The 13,895-nt window shown below is 28.9% G+C and overlaps 2 protein-coding genes across 3 annotated transcripts in view; one reads left to right on the top strand and one right to left on the bottom strand.

The window, feature by feature from the left end:
* r (carbamoyl-phosphate synthetase 2, aspartate transcarbamylase, and dihydroorotase rudimentary) overlaps positions 1–1,211 on the top strand; it is a 29,332-nt gene extending 28,121 nt beyond the window's left edge. The window contains exon 34 of the mRNA XM_074125715.1: positions 862–1,211. Coding sequence (XP_073981816.1) covers positions 862–1,059 — 198 coding nt within the window. The 3' untranslated portion in view covers positions 1,060–1,211. The remainder of the gene's footprint in view (positions 1–861) is intronic.
* A 3,822-nt stretch (positions 1,212–5,033) lies between these two features.
* Positions 5,034–8,374, bottom strand: LOC141453025 (uncharacterized). 2 transcript variants are annotated; one of them, XM_074125724.1, is made up of 3 exons: positions 8,241–8,374; positions 5,791–5,965; positions 5,034–5,512 (listed from the first exon to the last, which is right to left on the bottom strand). In XM_074125724.1, the coding sequence occupies exons 1-3, from the start codon at positions 8,278–8,280 to the stop codon at positions 5,182–5,184; spliced, it is 546 nt and encodes a 181-aa protein (XP_073981825.1). In that variant the 5' UTR covers positions 8,281–8,374; the 3' UTR covers positions 5,034–5,181. The 2 variants fall into 2 exon arrangements, with proteins under 2 accessions (XP_073981825.1, XP_073981824.1); XM_074125723.1 differs by lacking the exon at positions 8,241–8,374 and adding an exon at positions 7,762–7,955.
* Positions 8,375–13,895: the final 5,521 nt, after the last annotated feature.

Genomic DNA, 13,895 nt, shown 5'->3' with positions numbered 1-13,895 from the left:
ATTAATTGATTTTGGTATTTACTTTTTCTATTATTGGCCAATGAAATTATATTGATTTTATCAGTCTGTTTCATTCAAGACGAAAATTCTCCCGCTTCTGTTGATATTCTTTATGCGAATGAACTAAACCTGATTTTATATGGTCTAACTTTTAACTGAGTTTTCTTCTGAAATAAGTTTTTTCATTCAACCACAAGAAACGTTGACTTCCCTTTTAAAGTTGGCCATAAATTTCATTACTAAAAATGAAAAAAAATAAATGATCAAAGACGAATTGATGAAGAGTATTATCTACTGTAACAACATTGATTAAAAAAAAAAAAAATTTGAACAACAAAATGGGATAGGATAAACTAATTCCTGAAACAAATATGGATTTCATTACTTTACCTTTTACCTTCCTATTTTACTTTTTTCTTATCCCTCATAATGAGCCTCTAATCTTCCTAGAGTAAGAATTAGATAAGTTTGTACTTACAAAACCCACCCGTACTCTCACAAAGAATGATTACCAGTTCTCATTTACTGAGACTTCATTAAAATATTTACAATGGAAATTCAAGTTCTGAATTGACTGAAGCTTAAGACTTTTATTTACAGCAGAATTTCATTAAATCATTTTTAATTTCTATGAGAAAAAAAAAGGACGTGATTTTTCCACAGATTGAATCGCATTAAAATCGTTTTCTTATCCTTATATTTAAATAAAACTGCGGTTTTTCTGCGACAGTCAGAGAACATATTTTTTACTTTCTCTTTCTCCTGTATATTTTCACATTGAGCTATGGTTTAAACAAATGATACATTTATGATATAGCTTGTCAAACACTGTTACTTTATTTTATTTTCTTATTTCCGTAGGCTTGCGGTCTTTTAATACTTACCCCGCAGTTGATGACTAAAGCAAAACGAAAAATGGTAGTTATGCATCCTTTACCAAGAGTTTTTGAAATATCACCTGAGTTAGATTCTGACCCAAGAGCTGCATATTTTAGACAAGCAGAATGTGGTATGTATGTTCGAATGGCATTATTGGCCATGTTGTTGGGTAAATGTTAATTTTATATATTTACAAGCAATACAAACAGAAAAATTTGTAATTTACCCTATCTATATTATAAAACTTGATTTTATAGGTGAAAAGTTGAATTTACATGTAAATTATCAGCAGTATCAGAATACTATTTTTTAACAAAATTTAATGATCTTAGAATTATTAAAATTATCTTTTAATTTTAGGAACTTATTTGTAAACTTGTCTTCTCTTAATGACAAAATATTATTTCTGACATTTTATCTTTTAATTTTTAAGAATAAAACTATAAAATTTTAGCATGTTTTATATATAAAAAATTTATTTAGACGCATAGAAGAGCATTTAATTTGGTTAAAATATAAATGTGTGCTAAATTAGAAAATACACATTAATGTAAGCTTTATTTAAAGTGTGTTTTGTACTTTTTTAGAAAAGAAAATATTGCATTCATTATGTTCATTAAATGAAACGTTTCAATAGGGTATTTTACTAATTTTATATTAATATGTACTCATTAACAACAGGATTAGTTAACATATGTTAGCCCATTAAAATAGTTAGTAGCTGTAGTAGTTTTTATAAACATTCCATTCTTTAAGTTTTTTTATTTTAGTTGATTATGTATAATTTAAGCAAATTTTACTTTTGATAAAATTGCTTGGACTTTATTTTGCTTCTATGCGGTTATTACCTTATAAATCGCTAAATGTAAGATGGAAAATCTGTAAAATATATATGAGATACCATGTTCCATTATGTTTCTGCTATAAAATTACTTATATATATATTTTTTATATTGTAAATGCTTATTCATTGAAAAACTTGTGATAATAAGTAATTCGCTCTGATAGAAAAATGATGTATTTGTTTCTAAAAAGTGTTGAAATGAAACCACAGGGTTGGTATTATATTTTGAACAAAAACAAAATAAAAATATATCTAAATATAAACGTGTTTTGTTTTTTTTAATATTACTTTAAATATTTTTAATAGTAAGTAGTACTTATTGCATTTGTGTCAGCTTTTTGTTACAGAATTCTTCCCGGAAATATCTGCCCACATAATCTAAAAAAAAGTGATTTATAAATAATATTAGGTAGTGGACGTACACACAATAGATAATATGTAACTTCGGTAAAAAATGTTCAAAGAAATAGTTTTAAGGTAGTTGAGTTTAGGGTTCTGTTCTGTGATTGGTAATTGAATGTGAGAGTGAAATTATCAAATTGTAAACGTCTTGAAATGATTTGGATGAGGTGCAATAGAATGCATAATAATTGCATTCCAAATTAATAACAGAATTATTAAAAGATATCAAAGGAATACGACGAAGGCTTTCCTGGTATTCTAGCAGAATAATCCACTGAGTATTAATATTGAATGTTGATAAAAAAACTGAATAAAATTATTCTTAAGAACTTTAATAAATAAAACACAAGAATACAGAAGCAACTTACTTAAAGACAGCTTATCATTCAAGACCGAAAAGATTTATTTAGTAGGATTCCACTTTTATTCATTGGAGGAAGTTTAAAGATTGAACAGATGGATTTGACATTCCATGTCAAATCAACACGGGGTCTGAACCTCACCATCTCGGATTTTCTTGAAATTTGGCACATGTCTACTATTGGTATAGACTTGGAAAAATATGAAATTTTACTGTGTCAACTGGTTTATGAGTTACAGGGCTGTAAAGTTGCCAAAAATGGGCTGAAAAACAGGGAACCCCGTGTTTTTGAATTACTGTGGAAGCTTTCCTAATAGAGCCACAGACTTGGGATTGGTGTCATTTTATAGCATATATAATGCCCTTTCCTGTGATATGCGACACCATATGGGTTAGGATAAATAAAGTTTGTTAAATTTTTTAAAAAGTACATATTTTAAAATTTTAAAATTAATTCCATGAATAGCTAGTAGTGTTATGAATCACTGGGCAAAATATTAATTTGGGACGACAATGGCTTCATTGTTAAAAAAATTTAAGACTAAAGCTCCAATCCGATTAATTCAACTCTGAATTCATGTTAATACAATAATGCTAATAATAATTCCACTAATAAGTCCAAAGTAAAACATGCTGTTAAGTAATAGGATCTCTTTATTATTTTAAGCTTGAAAAGGCTTCATTTGTTTGACATGCATCACTTTCTAGTAGGACATATGTAAGTTCTTCCAGTCAGAGTCACAGGATCAATTTTTATCAAAACATCCACTACTGAGACCCAAAGAATATCGGTATTTCTTAGATGCGAGATGATTTAGAGGGTCCAGCTGGATGAAGAAAAGGTACTTTTACTTCATCAAGTTCTTCATTTTTCTCTAAAACATATCCAAACAACCAGTTTCTTTATAGACTACACTGATATAACCTGATATGTCGGCTAATTTTAGTTTATCAGGGAATTTTGAAACTTCCATTTCGCAAGCTTCTGAGTTCATAGAAAAGTTTTTAACCAATATTTTGGATTTACTTCAGGGAATGAAAGCATGGTATTGCTGTGTTCCTTTAATAGCCAATGCTTGAGCAAACCGATTTTTTAAAAAACACTCAGATTCAACATAGTCTTCCTGGGTTGAATATGCAAAGTCTATGTTGGTGATGTTTTCTACTGCCCACTCAAAAAGTTGTAGTGAAGTTTAAATTTGATTTTCATAGAGTCGTTGCAAACTGGCACGAGCTGCCAGTCTCTTTACCTAACCCCCTACGCCGACTTAAACCAACTTAAAGAGGCTGTTATCTCAGCCAAAGAAGACTGTTCTTGAACAAAGATATTGAATTGAATTATTTTTGTATAATTTGATTAACTGCATAATTTCATTAAAATAATATATTATAATTAATATGAATAATTACTGTAATCATAATTATTAATTCCAAAAATGATTTCAAAATCAATATTTTAAATCTTAATAATTATTAATTATGATTCATTGATTCATTATTACTATTTTCAATTTATTTATTACTTTAATTTTATTAAAATATATTTTCCACGAAAAGGAGCTTTAGTCTTAAATTTTTTTAACAATGAAGCCATTGTCGTCCCAAATTAATATTTTGCCCAGTGATTCATAACACTACTGGCTATTCATGGAATTAATTTTAAAATTTTAAAATATGTACTTTTTAAAAAATTTAAATTTTAAATTTAAATTTAACAAACTTTATTTATCCTAACCCACATGGTGTCGCATATCACAGGAAAGGGCATTATATATGCTATAAAATGACACCAATCCCAAGTCTGTGGCTCAATTAGGAAAGCTTCCACAGTAATTCAAAAACACGGGGTTCCCTGTTTTTCAGCCCATTTTTGGCAACTTTACAGCCCTGTAACTCATAAACCAGTTGACATATCACAGTAAAATGTCATATTTTTCCAAGTCTATACCAATAGTACACATGTGCCAAATTTTAAGAAAATCCGAGATGGTGAGGTCAAAAATGGTCTTTTTTTGTGTTGATTTGACATGGAATGACTCAGATCCTTTATAAACCACTAGGAAAAGTTTTGGAAAATGCATTGACGGGAAGGAATGGAGGAAAATAAAAAGATGTGGGATATGTTCAGTAATTCATCGATTTATTTTATTTTATTTTTTTAATTTATAATTTAACGCTTTCAACATGTTGTTGATATTATTGTTGACTATGTCCTTTTTTAAGTCACACAGTGCCATCAATTTGAGGATGTTTTATGTTCGATATATACATTGTTCATTTTTCATATTTATTGAAATTATTTCGAGAAAATTGCAAAACTTCACTAGACCTTTTGTGATTCGATTCCACAATTCTTATATTCTTATAATTTTGCTACTTTTAGGTCAGTACATTTGGTAACCGATTTACCTTATGTTTCGAAGTTCTGTATTGAGGAATTTACTTCGTTAGGGCAAATTACTTTTCTAAAATTTAACTATTTACAAAAAATATTAAAATAATTTAAATAAATATTGATATATTTTATAATTTTAGAACATTTTTTAAAATAAAGAAACGCGTAATATAAAAATCTTATTTACATTTTCAAAGATTTAGGGAACAAATTATTTGGACTTCTCAGAATCCCTAAATTTTTTTTTTACTTATGACTAGAGTTCGATATATTTAGACAAAGTTTGATAAAAGTTTCTTTTTATGAATTTCTTTCTAGTAGTTCATCCTCTTCAGGAATTATATTAATTAAAAAATAATTATTCGATTTTTTTGAATTAGCCTTCCATAAATCAGAGACCATTGTAATCTGTTTTGCTCTAAAACCATAAATTGTCCCAAGATCATTTGGTAAACATAATCTTTGATGCTTTTTTCCTGCCTTTTTACATTTCTTTAATTTTAAATCATTAATAGAGTATTCTTTAATATCACTTAGATGCGTCATAAAGTGTGGGAGTAGAATATTTGTAGAACCGTAGTTTACATAAAATGATTTCACGTCGAGCTCACATTGCATCATTTTATTATTTCTGAAACCAAAAATAAATATAAATATTATGTTATCAAAATCGTAAAACTTTTGTATCACCAAACAAAATATATATTAATTTGATTGCCCCAATTTGTTTGATTAATTTTTACTACGCTCTTCCTTTCTTTTTGGGTGATATTTTAAATAATGATATTAATAAAAGTCATAATGTAAAGTAGTCTTATATTAATTTTAAAAATATGATTATTAATATAGACAAAGAAGTAAATTGTAACAACCAAAATTAAATTATTTTTTAAACTCAGCAACACTTACTTTTTGTTTTTATGTAAGATTGAAAAAGCGAATGCCAACAATCCGATTATGATAAACAGTGTTACTGTGACCACAGATGATGGTTTGAATGATGTCGGAGTGAAACTAGTACTGTTTGAAACAGGATTAACTTGCATGTCTGGGAATACAGTCACAGCTTTTATTTTGTCATTTTCTGAAATGATTGTAGCAATTATTTTCCTATTACGCGTATTGTATAAATTTCTTTAAAAAAAAAAAAAATCGTATTTTTTATCACACTGCCTTGTTTTTATTTTTGAATTCTATGGAAAAATGGCTGGAGATTAGTTGTGGCAAACAAAATACAAACAATTAAGTGTTTTAAATAGCCCTACATCAACCATCCCTAAAACGCCAGTGAAATCACTTTCCATTTTTGTTTCCTTTTTACAACTTGCGATCATGACAATGACAATGGGTTTTCAATGACAATATCTGTTTTGAATTCCATTTTAATTCGAAAAATTTTTTTACAAATTGGTCAGAGTACGAAAACCGAACTTAAACGTATCTCAAAAACCTAAAGTCGCAGTTTGCTGAAACAGAATATATTTTGATTTGGTTTCTCCAGGAGGCCTAAACTTAGCAATCGAACTCTTTTACTGAATGGATCTTTCATTTTTTCGAAAATGGTTCCAAGATTTGATTTAAAGCATGTATTGCATTCATTCAAGTCTATAACGTATTATTCAACATACTTTTTGAGGAAATTTTATTAAGTGCACTTCAAGAAGTTGGAATTGTTGGCAACAATTGTGAATTCAAACACTACTCGGCAAACTGCCCTTCGAAAAATAATTGTTTAGTTTCTTTGGAGTACTTAGAGAATGAGATTTGTTGATGCTTTCAGAGAAACTAGAAGTTAATTTTTCTTGGAAGGATTCCCTGAATAAATCAAAAATTATTTCACTAATGAATCATCCTTACTTATTTTGGAGGAAATGTTTGGTTGTAACAGATCTGACTAATTATTTTTTATTGATTATGAGGAAAATAATCTGGAGTTACCAAAGAATTTTATGTTTTTGTAAATGGGACAATTGAACTAAAGATATAAAAACTTATGGGTATTAAATCTTGCATTTAGGGTTATTTAAGACATCCGATTTATAACGTTCTTTAGCTAATAAGAATTGGAACCTAATTTTTATTCCCTATCTTAATTACATTAAATGAATATGAAATTTCGTAATCCTTACTTTCTCTTTCTCTGTAAGTATTGAAATCATTCGAAAATATCCCTTTTGAGGTCTCCTTAGTCCGAAAAATTGGTGATTACCAATTAATAGGAGTGTCGTCAACATTACTTAATAACATAAATCATTGCATTTATAGATGCTTTGATCACCAGGGGACACAAATTGCCAGTTTAAAGTGTAATCTTTCGTGTTTTCTCCAAAACGGCTTAATATAATCATTTTAACCTTAGTGTTAACATGTTTATTTGTAAAACCATAACTTTTATTTGACAAATTTTCACATGAACATGTTTCTTGGGGAGAGGTGTTGAACTTTCCTCTAATGTGACATTTCCTCGGGACCTAGATCATATTAATTGAAATTAACTTATTAATTATTAATAGAAACGGAAATACCACTTTACCGATGAAATTTAGTGATTTTCTTTTCCACAAATTCTGTGCCCCAAGAAAATGTCCATTAATAAATTGCAGAGCCCAGAAAGTCATCTTAGCATTTACTCCAGAAATTTTTATTAATTGTGAAATAATTTTTAGAAAGAAGATAATTAATTTTAATAAATTATTTATACACACACTTGGGTAATGTTTACAAACCGATATTATGACAACTGGTTCCAAACGCCTGCACCTAAAACTTATTTCTGTATATAATGTACGATCCTAAAACTTATTAATTTTAAAGTTCTCAGTTGGGTTTGGAGTAGGTTTTATTTAATTAATATGTTATTTTATATAATGTGCTATTCACCAAACTGGGGATGTTTAAAGCGAAATTGAGTCGGAAGAAAAAAAATCGTTGATTTGTCCATCCATAGCTGCATGTTTTTTTTTTTTTTAAATCCTGACGGGTTTCGGGTTTTGATCCATTATCAGATGCTGATTCACTTCTTGAAGAGGATTTGACTTCCACTGATAATCAACCCCTGATAATTGATAAAATTCTACACTAATCGAAAAATCATGCAAACTACAATGGATAAAAATAAACGATATTTTTTTTAGCACTGCAAACCTAGCACATTTTGAAGAAAATATCTGTTAGAACTATGAAAATTGTAAAAGATAGTTGCTAAAATATTGTTAAACCGGCACATAAATGAAATATACTTTTACTTCAATTACAAAAAAAAAAAAATACTGATTTCGCATCATATGAATAAGTACATGTACTACAGTTTAAAAATTACGGAATCTATAAAAATATTGCAGATTATTGACATAATTTACCAATTGTGTTGATGATATTATCGTCGAGTGTCGGTAACATTTTGTGTTTCACTCTTTTGAGTAGCTGCACTACATCTGACGCTAGATTGAAAAATTTCCAAACTAACAAGCGCGCGCTTTATCAGTTACAAAAAAAAAATCTTCGAAACTAAAGATAAGAAGATGACCGCTACAGCTTCCCTTATCTCAAATATGAATATAACTATATAAAACAATATATTGATTATCTTTAGTAGGAAATAATTGATAAAAGCTTTTTTATTTACACAACAAATATACTTAATTAGAGCCTTTATCCATTTGCACTGTAACCTTGTCTCTTAAGTTGTCTTTCTTAATTGCAATAAACTAATTTAAATAAAAAAGTTTTAATATATTCCAGTCATAAAACAATTAATTTAATTTTTAATTTTTAACTTATTAAACAAATAATTACTTTCTTTTACTATTAGAGGAAGGTCTTGGGATGATGTAAAATTTAATGTTTCTAGTTTCCTCCGGGAATTTCTGTTTTGAGATTTCCTGAGTCAGAAAAAAATTGTTTTTATTATAATATCTCTCTCTCATTGTGTGTGAAACAAATATCTCCTCCCCAAAAAAATAGCTGAAAATAGCATTATATCTCTAGGGGATTTGACCATAACTTACAGATCAAAATTCCTGAATCGGGCGTACCACTTACTGAAAATGACCAATATGAATAATGGTCATTTAATTTTTAAAATTGTTGATTAGACTTTCGTTAGAATTTGATTCTTACTAAGGAACAATGGTTTCAGTCCTCATGGTATTTCTTCTACTTTACGCAAATCTACAATTCTCTCCATTCCGAATTCTTAAATTCCATGGAAATTTTGGCTATTCTTAGCCTAGCGAAAGTACAATGCACTACTCTCTCATGCATGTTTTAATTTATTTTATTGAGGGAAAAGTTTTAATTCATTTTGATCTTTTCTACCAAAAACTCGTCTTTAATTGTGATATTTTTCCCCTCACATTGAAATTATTTAAAACTTAATGAAGATAAAGTTAGAAACTCCATGTCCATAAAACTTTTGAATTAAGCAAGAGTTTTTTCTAACCATAATTTAATCGTAAATTTCCAACAGACCTACACTTTTTACTCCTTCCATTGTAAAACAATGACACAGATTTTAAGCTTTTGCGCAGATTTTATATTTAGGTCAGTTGATTTTTTTAAGTCATTGTACTTCTCGTAACCATTTTGTGAGGCTAGAATTACTGAAATTTATTGAATGTAAAGTGTTAGAACACATGTTGAAGTGGTACTTTAGGGTTCAGAACATGGCTGATGCGCGACTTCCCAAAGTTTGCTTGCAAAGATTAATTATGCTAGTCTACCATAGTCATTCCAATACATTTGCTTATAATTGGTTCTCCCAGTTGAGCAGAAAATTTTTAGCGGTAGGAATATCTGATAAAAGCAATATAGACTGTATTTAATTTCATAAAACAATAATTCGAAATATAGTGGAGAAGGTCAAAAATAATAATTTCTGCCTTGATATTGAACTGCAGTCCAGATATAAGCCCTTTTTCAGGAATATATGTAATCTAAATTTGGGACAATATTACCTGTCATTTCATGTTAGTATTTGAAAATTAAGAATATTCAGCCAGTTAGGTTGGTGCCACTTGGACATTTAAAAATAATTTTAAAGGAGAGAGTTTCTTATTCTTTGAGAAGAAAATCTATGTTCTCTTTGTGACTTGAAAGTCCCAAATAATATGTATCATTTAACATTAAAATGTCCTCTTCACAAAGAAGCTAATCCAAATATTTAGGGAAATACATAGTTCATAATTGTAATGATGAAGAGATATGGTGAAGATATTACGAATTGAAAGTATTGATAAACCCAATGATATTTATTATTACATTGGCAATAGTTTAAAAAGACTAAGATTTTTAGACTTATAAACATTTATATAGGGTTTATTACTGTACTGATCTGTTTTAATGTAAACTTAAGTAATGATTAAGTTAACTATGATCTATGTATTCCTTTCTTCTTCTTATTTTTTCTTTTATTTCTGTATTCTTCTTTGTTTAGGTTTTTATTTTATTAATTTTCATTTATTTATTTATTACAGGCAAGAATCGCAATTTCCTTAATTTGCTATTTTCTTATTTTATAATTCTTCGAAGTTTAATTTGTATTCATATTGTGTAAAATATTTGTCAATTATGTCAACTCCTTGCTAAGAGAGACTTAAAGAGTTGTCGCAGTCCAAGAATTCTGATTATTTTTAGTTGGTATCAATATACGTTTACCAGTATCATAAACCTAGTGCTTGCACTACATTGGTCCGGTCGCTACCAAATAATATTAGTTGAAAATTAGCGTAATTTCTATTGTGGCAATAAAGGATTAATAACAAAAACAAAAAAACCATAACACAAGCTTATCATCACAAATAAAAATAATATCAACATTGATACCAAATTTATCAATATTTACGCCTAAATTTTTTCCTTATCGATTATAACGATAAGTTACTTGTATAAGGCCATGGCTAGGTCAAGATGACTAATAAGTTAAATAAAATATGTACGTCACTTTTGTAGGCTATATTTTGATTCATATTTGTTACATAATCTATGTTGTATTTTATTTCTTTTATTTTCATGCTATCAGACATTCCTAGAGGTGATGAGGCTAACGATTGATTCGCATTATATGATGGAAAAAAACTGTACATTATCAATAAATTAGTTGAAATTAAAAATTGGTTATAGATATGAGCTCTTTACTGGCAGACTGTCCGGCGTGTTAGCTGCTTGGAGTAATGAATAAAGCTTACTCCTAGACAGCCGTCTGGAAAAAAGGAAAAAAAGGTAGGAAGAGATGAGCCCTCTCATTTGTAAATTAATGAAAATGGAATCAGAACCCTTAAACTGCAACAATTCTCTATTTTATAGCGTACATTGACCCTTTAGTCAGTTGTAGAATTAATCACTCCTGCTTAGGAGTGAGAAAAAAAAAATAATAAACAATAAAATAAAATACCATGAACTTTTCAGAACAGTTTTGTGTGAGCACGTTTTTAGTTAGTGTCCCATGATAGAACTAGAGGGACTAGTCAAGTTTATCGACATGGTCTGCATAGATCAGTATATTCCATTGAAAGAATCGTAGAAAACATTTGTACATAATTATATAATTCAGTACCCCGGAGGTACACAACACTAAGTCCATTTTTCAAAATTTATTTTTTTAATGTTTCTAATACAAAATTGCTTTTTTTATTACCCAAACATCACTTATGGTGCTATCTATGTTACTTATTATCGACCAAAGATTTAAGCAAAATAACTCCAGTGGGCTTATAAGTAAGAAAGAACTCTTTCATTTGCTCTCCTGTAAAAAAATTAAAATGTGACATAGTGTTGTGTACCTCTGGGCTACTGAATTTGAAATTTAATTGATTTTCATTTTAGCATCACTATTAATATTCTTCAACAATTGTCTTTGATCATTGATGAATAAGTTGTGATTCAGCAATTAAATGTGGTTGAGTATCCCCGTTTCCTTTTGTATAATTATGCAAATAAAGTGTATCTCTCATATAAATGCTCATCAAATTATAAATACTCACACTAAGTTAAATATTGTAATGTGAAACATTAAGTTTTAAAACTTTGATGATCTTACAAATATTGATACTTGATTTGAAAAATTTGTATGTCAATTTTAGTAGTATTCTTGTCTTTTTTACTAAACTCAAATGTAATTTAATCTTTTTACTTTTACTTACTCTACAAAGTAAGGGAAAATCGTGCAAACTTTTGATTTTGAGTTTTACCGGTAATATCCGTTTTGAGTTCCCCACTTTACTAAAACAAATTTTCTTCAAATTTGGAGTTATGATCTATAAAATTTGATTTAGGGCACTTGTGAAAGAAAATGACTTTCTTGTGTGACATTTGGATGTAAATTGTAGTCTTGTAACCTTTATGATTTTATTAAGAATCACTTATAGGGCAATTCAAATTTTGATAAAAAACAATTGATCGAATATTTTAGTATTTTGAGATCTCTCTTAAAGGCTCCTACGTTTATATTTTAAACATTACACAGTGATTACAAACTAATTTTCTTTAAATAGAACGTTTAATGTAGAATAAATAATAAACCTTTCCCTATGAAAAGGTTTTTGTTATGGTTCTATTATATGTAAACAAATGTGTTGTCAATTGTCAGTCTACAAAGTTAAGAGCAATAATTTATCCTTGCAAATTTAGTTCGACCGTTTTCATTTTCATTTAGCATAAAAGGGTGCATGTGCAAGGTCACAAGGAGAATTTCTGAACAAGAAAAGAAAACGAAAGTAATGTTTTGTCGAAAAAAAGAAGAGGTTTGCACAATCCCAAAGGGCCAATTTGTTTAACATATTTTCAACCCTTTCTATTTATATACCCTTGTTATGGAAGGGCTGATTTACATTCTCAAAACACACTTGATGTCACACAACCTAAGACCGCACACAATAAAACATAAACGTTTAGGGTAAACTCATGTCCCAAGGTCTGCGCCATGATGACCTGCGGCATCTTATACTTAATGGAATACTTTGACGTTTGTTGATTTTATGATAAAACTAAAAACCCCCCACGGGCTCAGCCCTTTAGTCCTTCTTCATTTTCATAAGAGTAGAAGGGGTGTTTAAAGGCGGGTGAAGACAATCTTCAAAGTAATTAATAATACTGTTAAAATGATACATAAGTCGTTGTTTTATGTACACAAACAAGTTAAGATTGATATTGTGTCCAACAAACCTGAAAAGCCTGTTAAATGTTACATTAATTTATATCAACTCTGATGTTCCGTGCAAATCTAGTTTTTTTTCCTTTTTACTTTATTCATTTCAAACATCTTAATTTTTTTTTAACTAATGATCCTACACCGAGAGTTTGAGTGAACATTTCTTTTTAAAGAATTTTCTTTTCTTCTTCTTGACTTTTCCATTTTCTTTTCTTTTAAAGAAATAAACAAGAAATATGTTTTTACTAGATGTTGTTGATTGCTTTTATTTTTACTTTGGTAGCTTGTTTTTTGAGTTTTTATAGCATAAACACTTTCTATTTTGAAGCAATGAGAGTGCAAGAAGTGGTTTTAACCAATTGGTCGGTTATGTGCGAGTCTGTTCTCTCTGTTAATGTGATTGATCCCTACAAATGTTATTATTTTATCTTTATTTAGAAATTTATGATCTATCTCTTGCTTTTCTCCTTGAGTAGTTGATAAGGAAGAGGATTGTAATTAAATTGTCAGGAACTCTTCGGATCAACCCAACTTGCAGATTGGTAAAATTTGGTATTTAACCATCCATCGGGCGCATTCAATCTGTGAGATGAAGAGGGCATTTTCTTGTTGATAGCAACTCAGGTATTTCTTATAATGACTTATGGCCCTCAGTAGCTTCCTCTTTTACCTTCTTCTAACCGAACGGCCTGTCGGTGTTTTACTCTGAGTTATGTGGTATTACTTAGCGTCCACGTAATCTGTCAGATTAGTTGCGCCCGATGGTCTTATTCTTAGGGTATTGAAATTTTTCAAGTTTTCTTATCAAAAACTGTTACAAAGTACATATTATCATTTAAAAGACAGTTTTCTACTTATTGACTATTTT

This window comes from Rhodnius prolixus, unplaced genomic scaffold (genome assembly GCF_049639745.1).
Source record: "Rhodnius prolixus isolate KJV_2025 unplaced genomic scaffold, Rpr scaffold_3, whole genome shotgun sequence".
Classification (NCBI taxonomy): Eukaryota; Metazoa; Arthropoda; class Insecta; order Hemiptera; family Reduviidae; genus Rhodnius; species Rhodnius prolixus.
The sequence above is the reverse complement of the archived record's forward strand: the minus strand, read 5'-3'. Positions and strand labels throughout refer to the sequence as shown.

Bases quoted from the DNA above. Each gene is read 5' to 3' on its own strand.
- LOC141453025 (XM_074125723.1), bottom strand. From the start codon at position 7,834: ATGCAGCTATGGATGGACAAATCAACGATTTTTTTTCTTCCGACTCAA. The intron at 5,966-7,761 runs GTGAATAGCACA...CAATCATTTCAG, and splicing joins CTTTAAACATCCCCAGTTTG to AAAATGACAAAATAAAAGCT. The intron at 5,513-5,790 runs GTAAGTGTTGCT...TTTTGGTTTCAG, and splicing joins ATCTTACATAAAAACAAAAA to AAATAATAAAATGATGCAAT.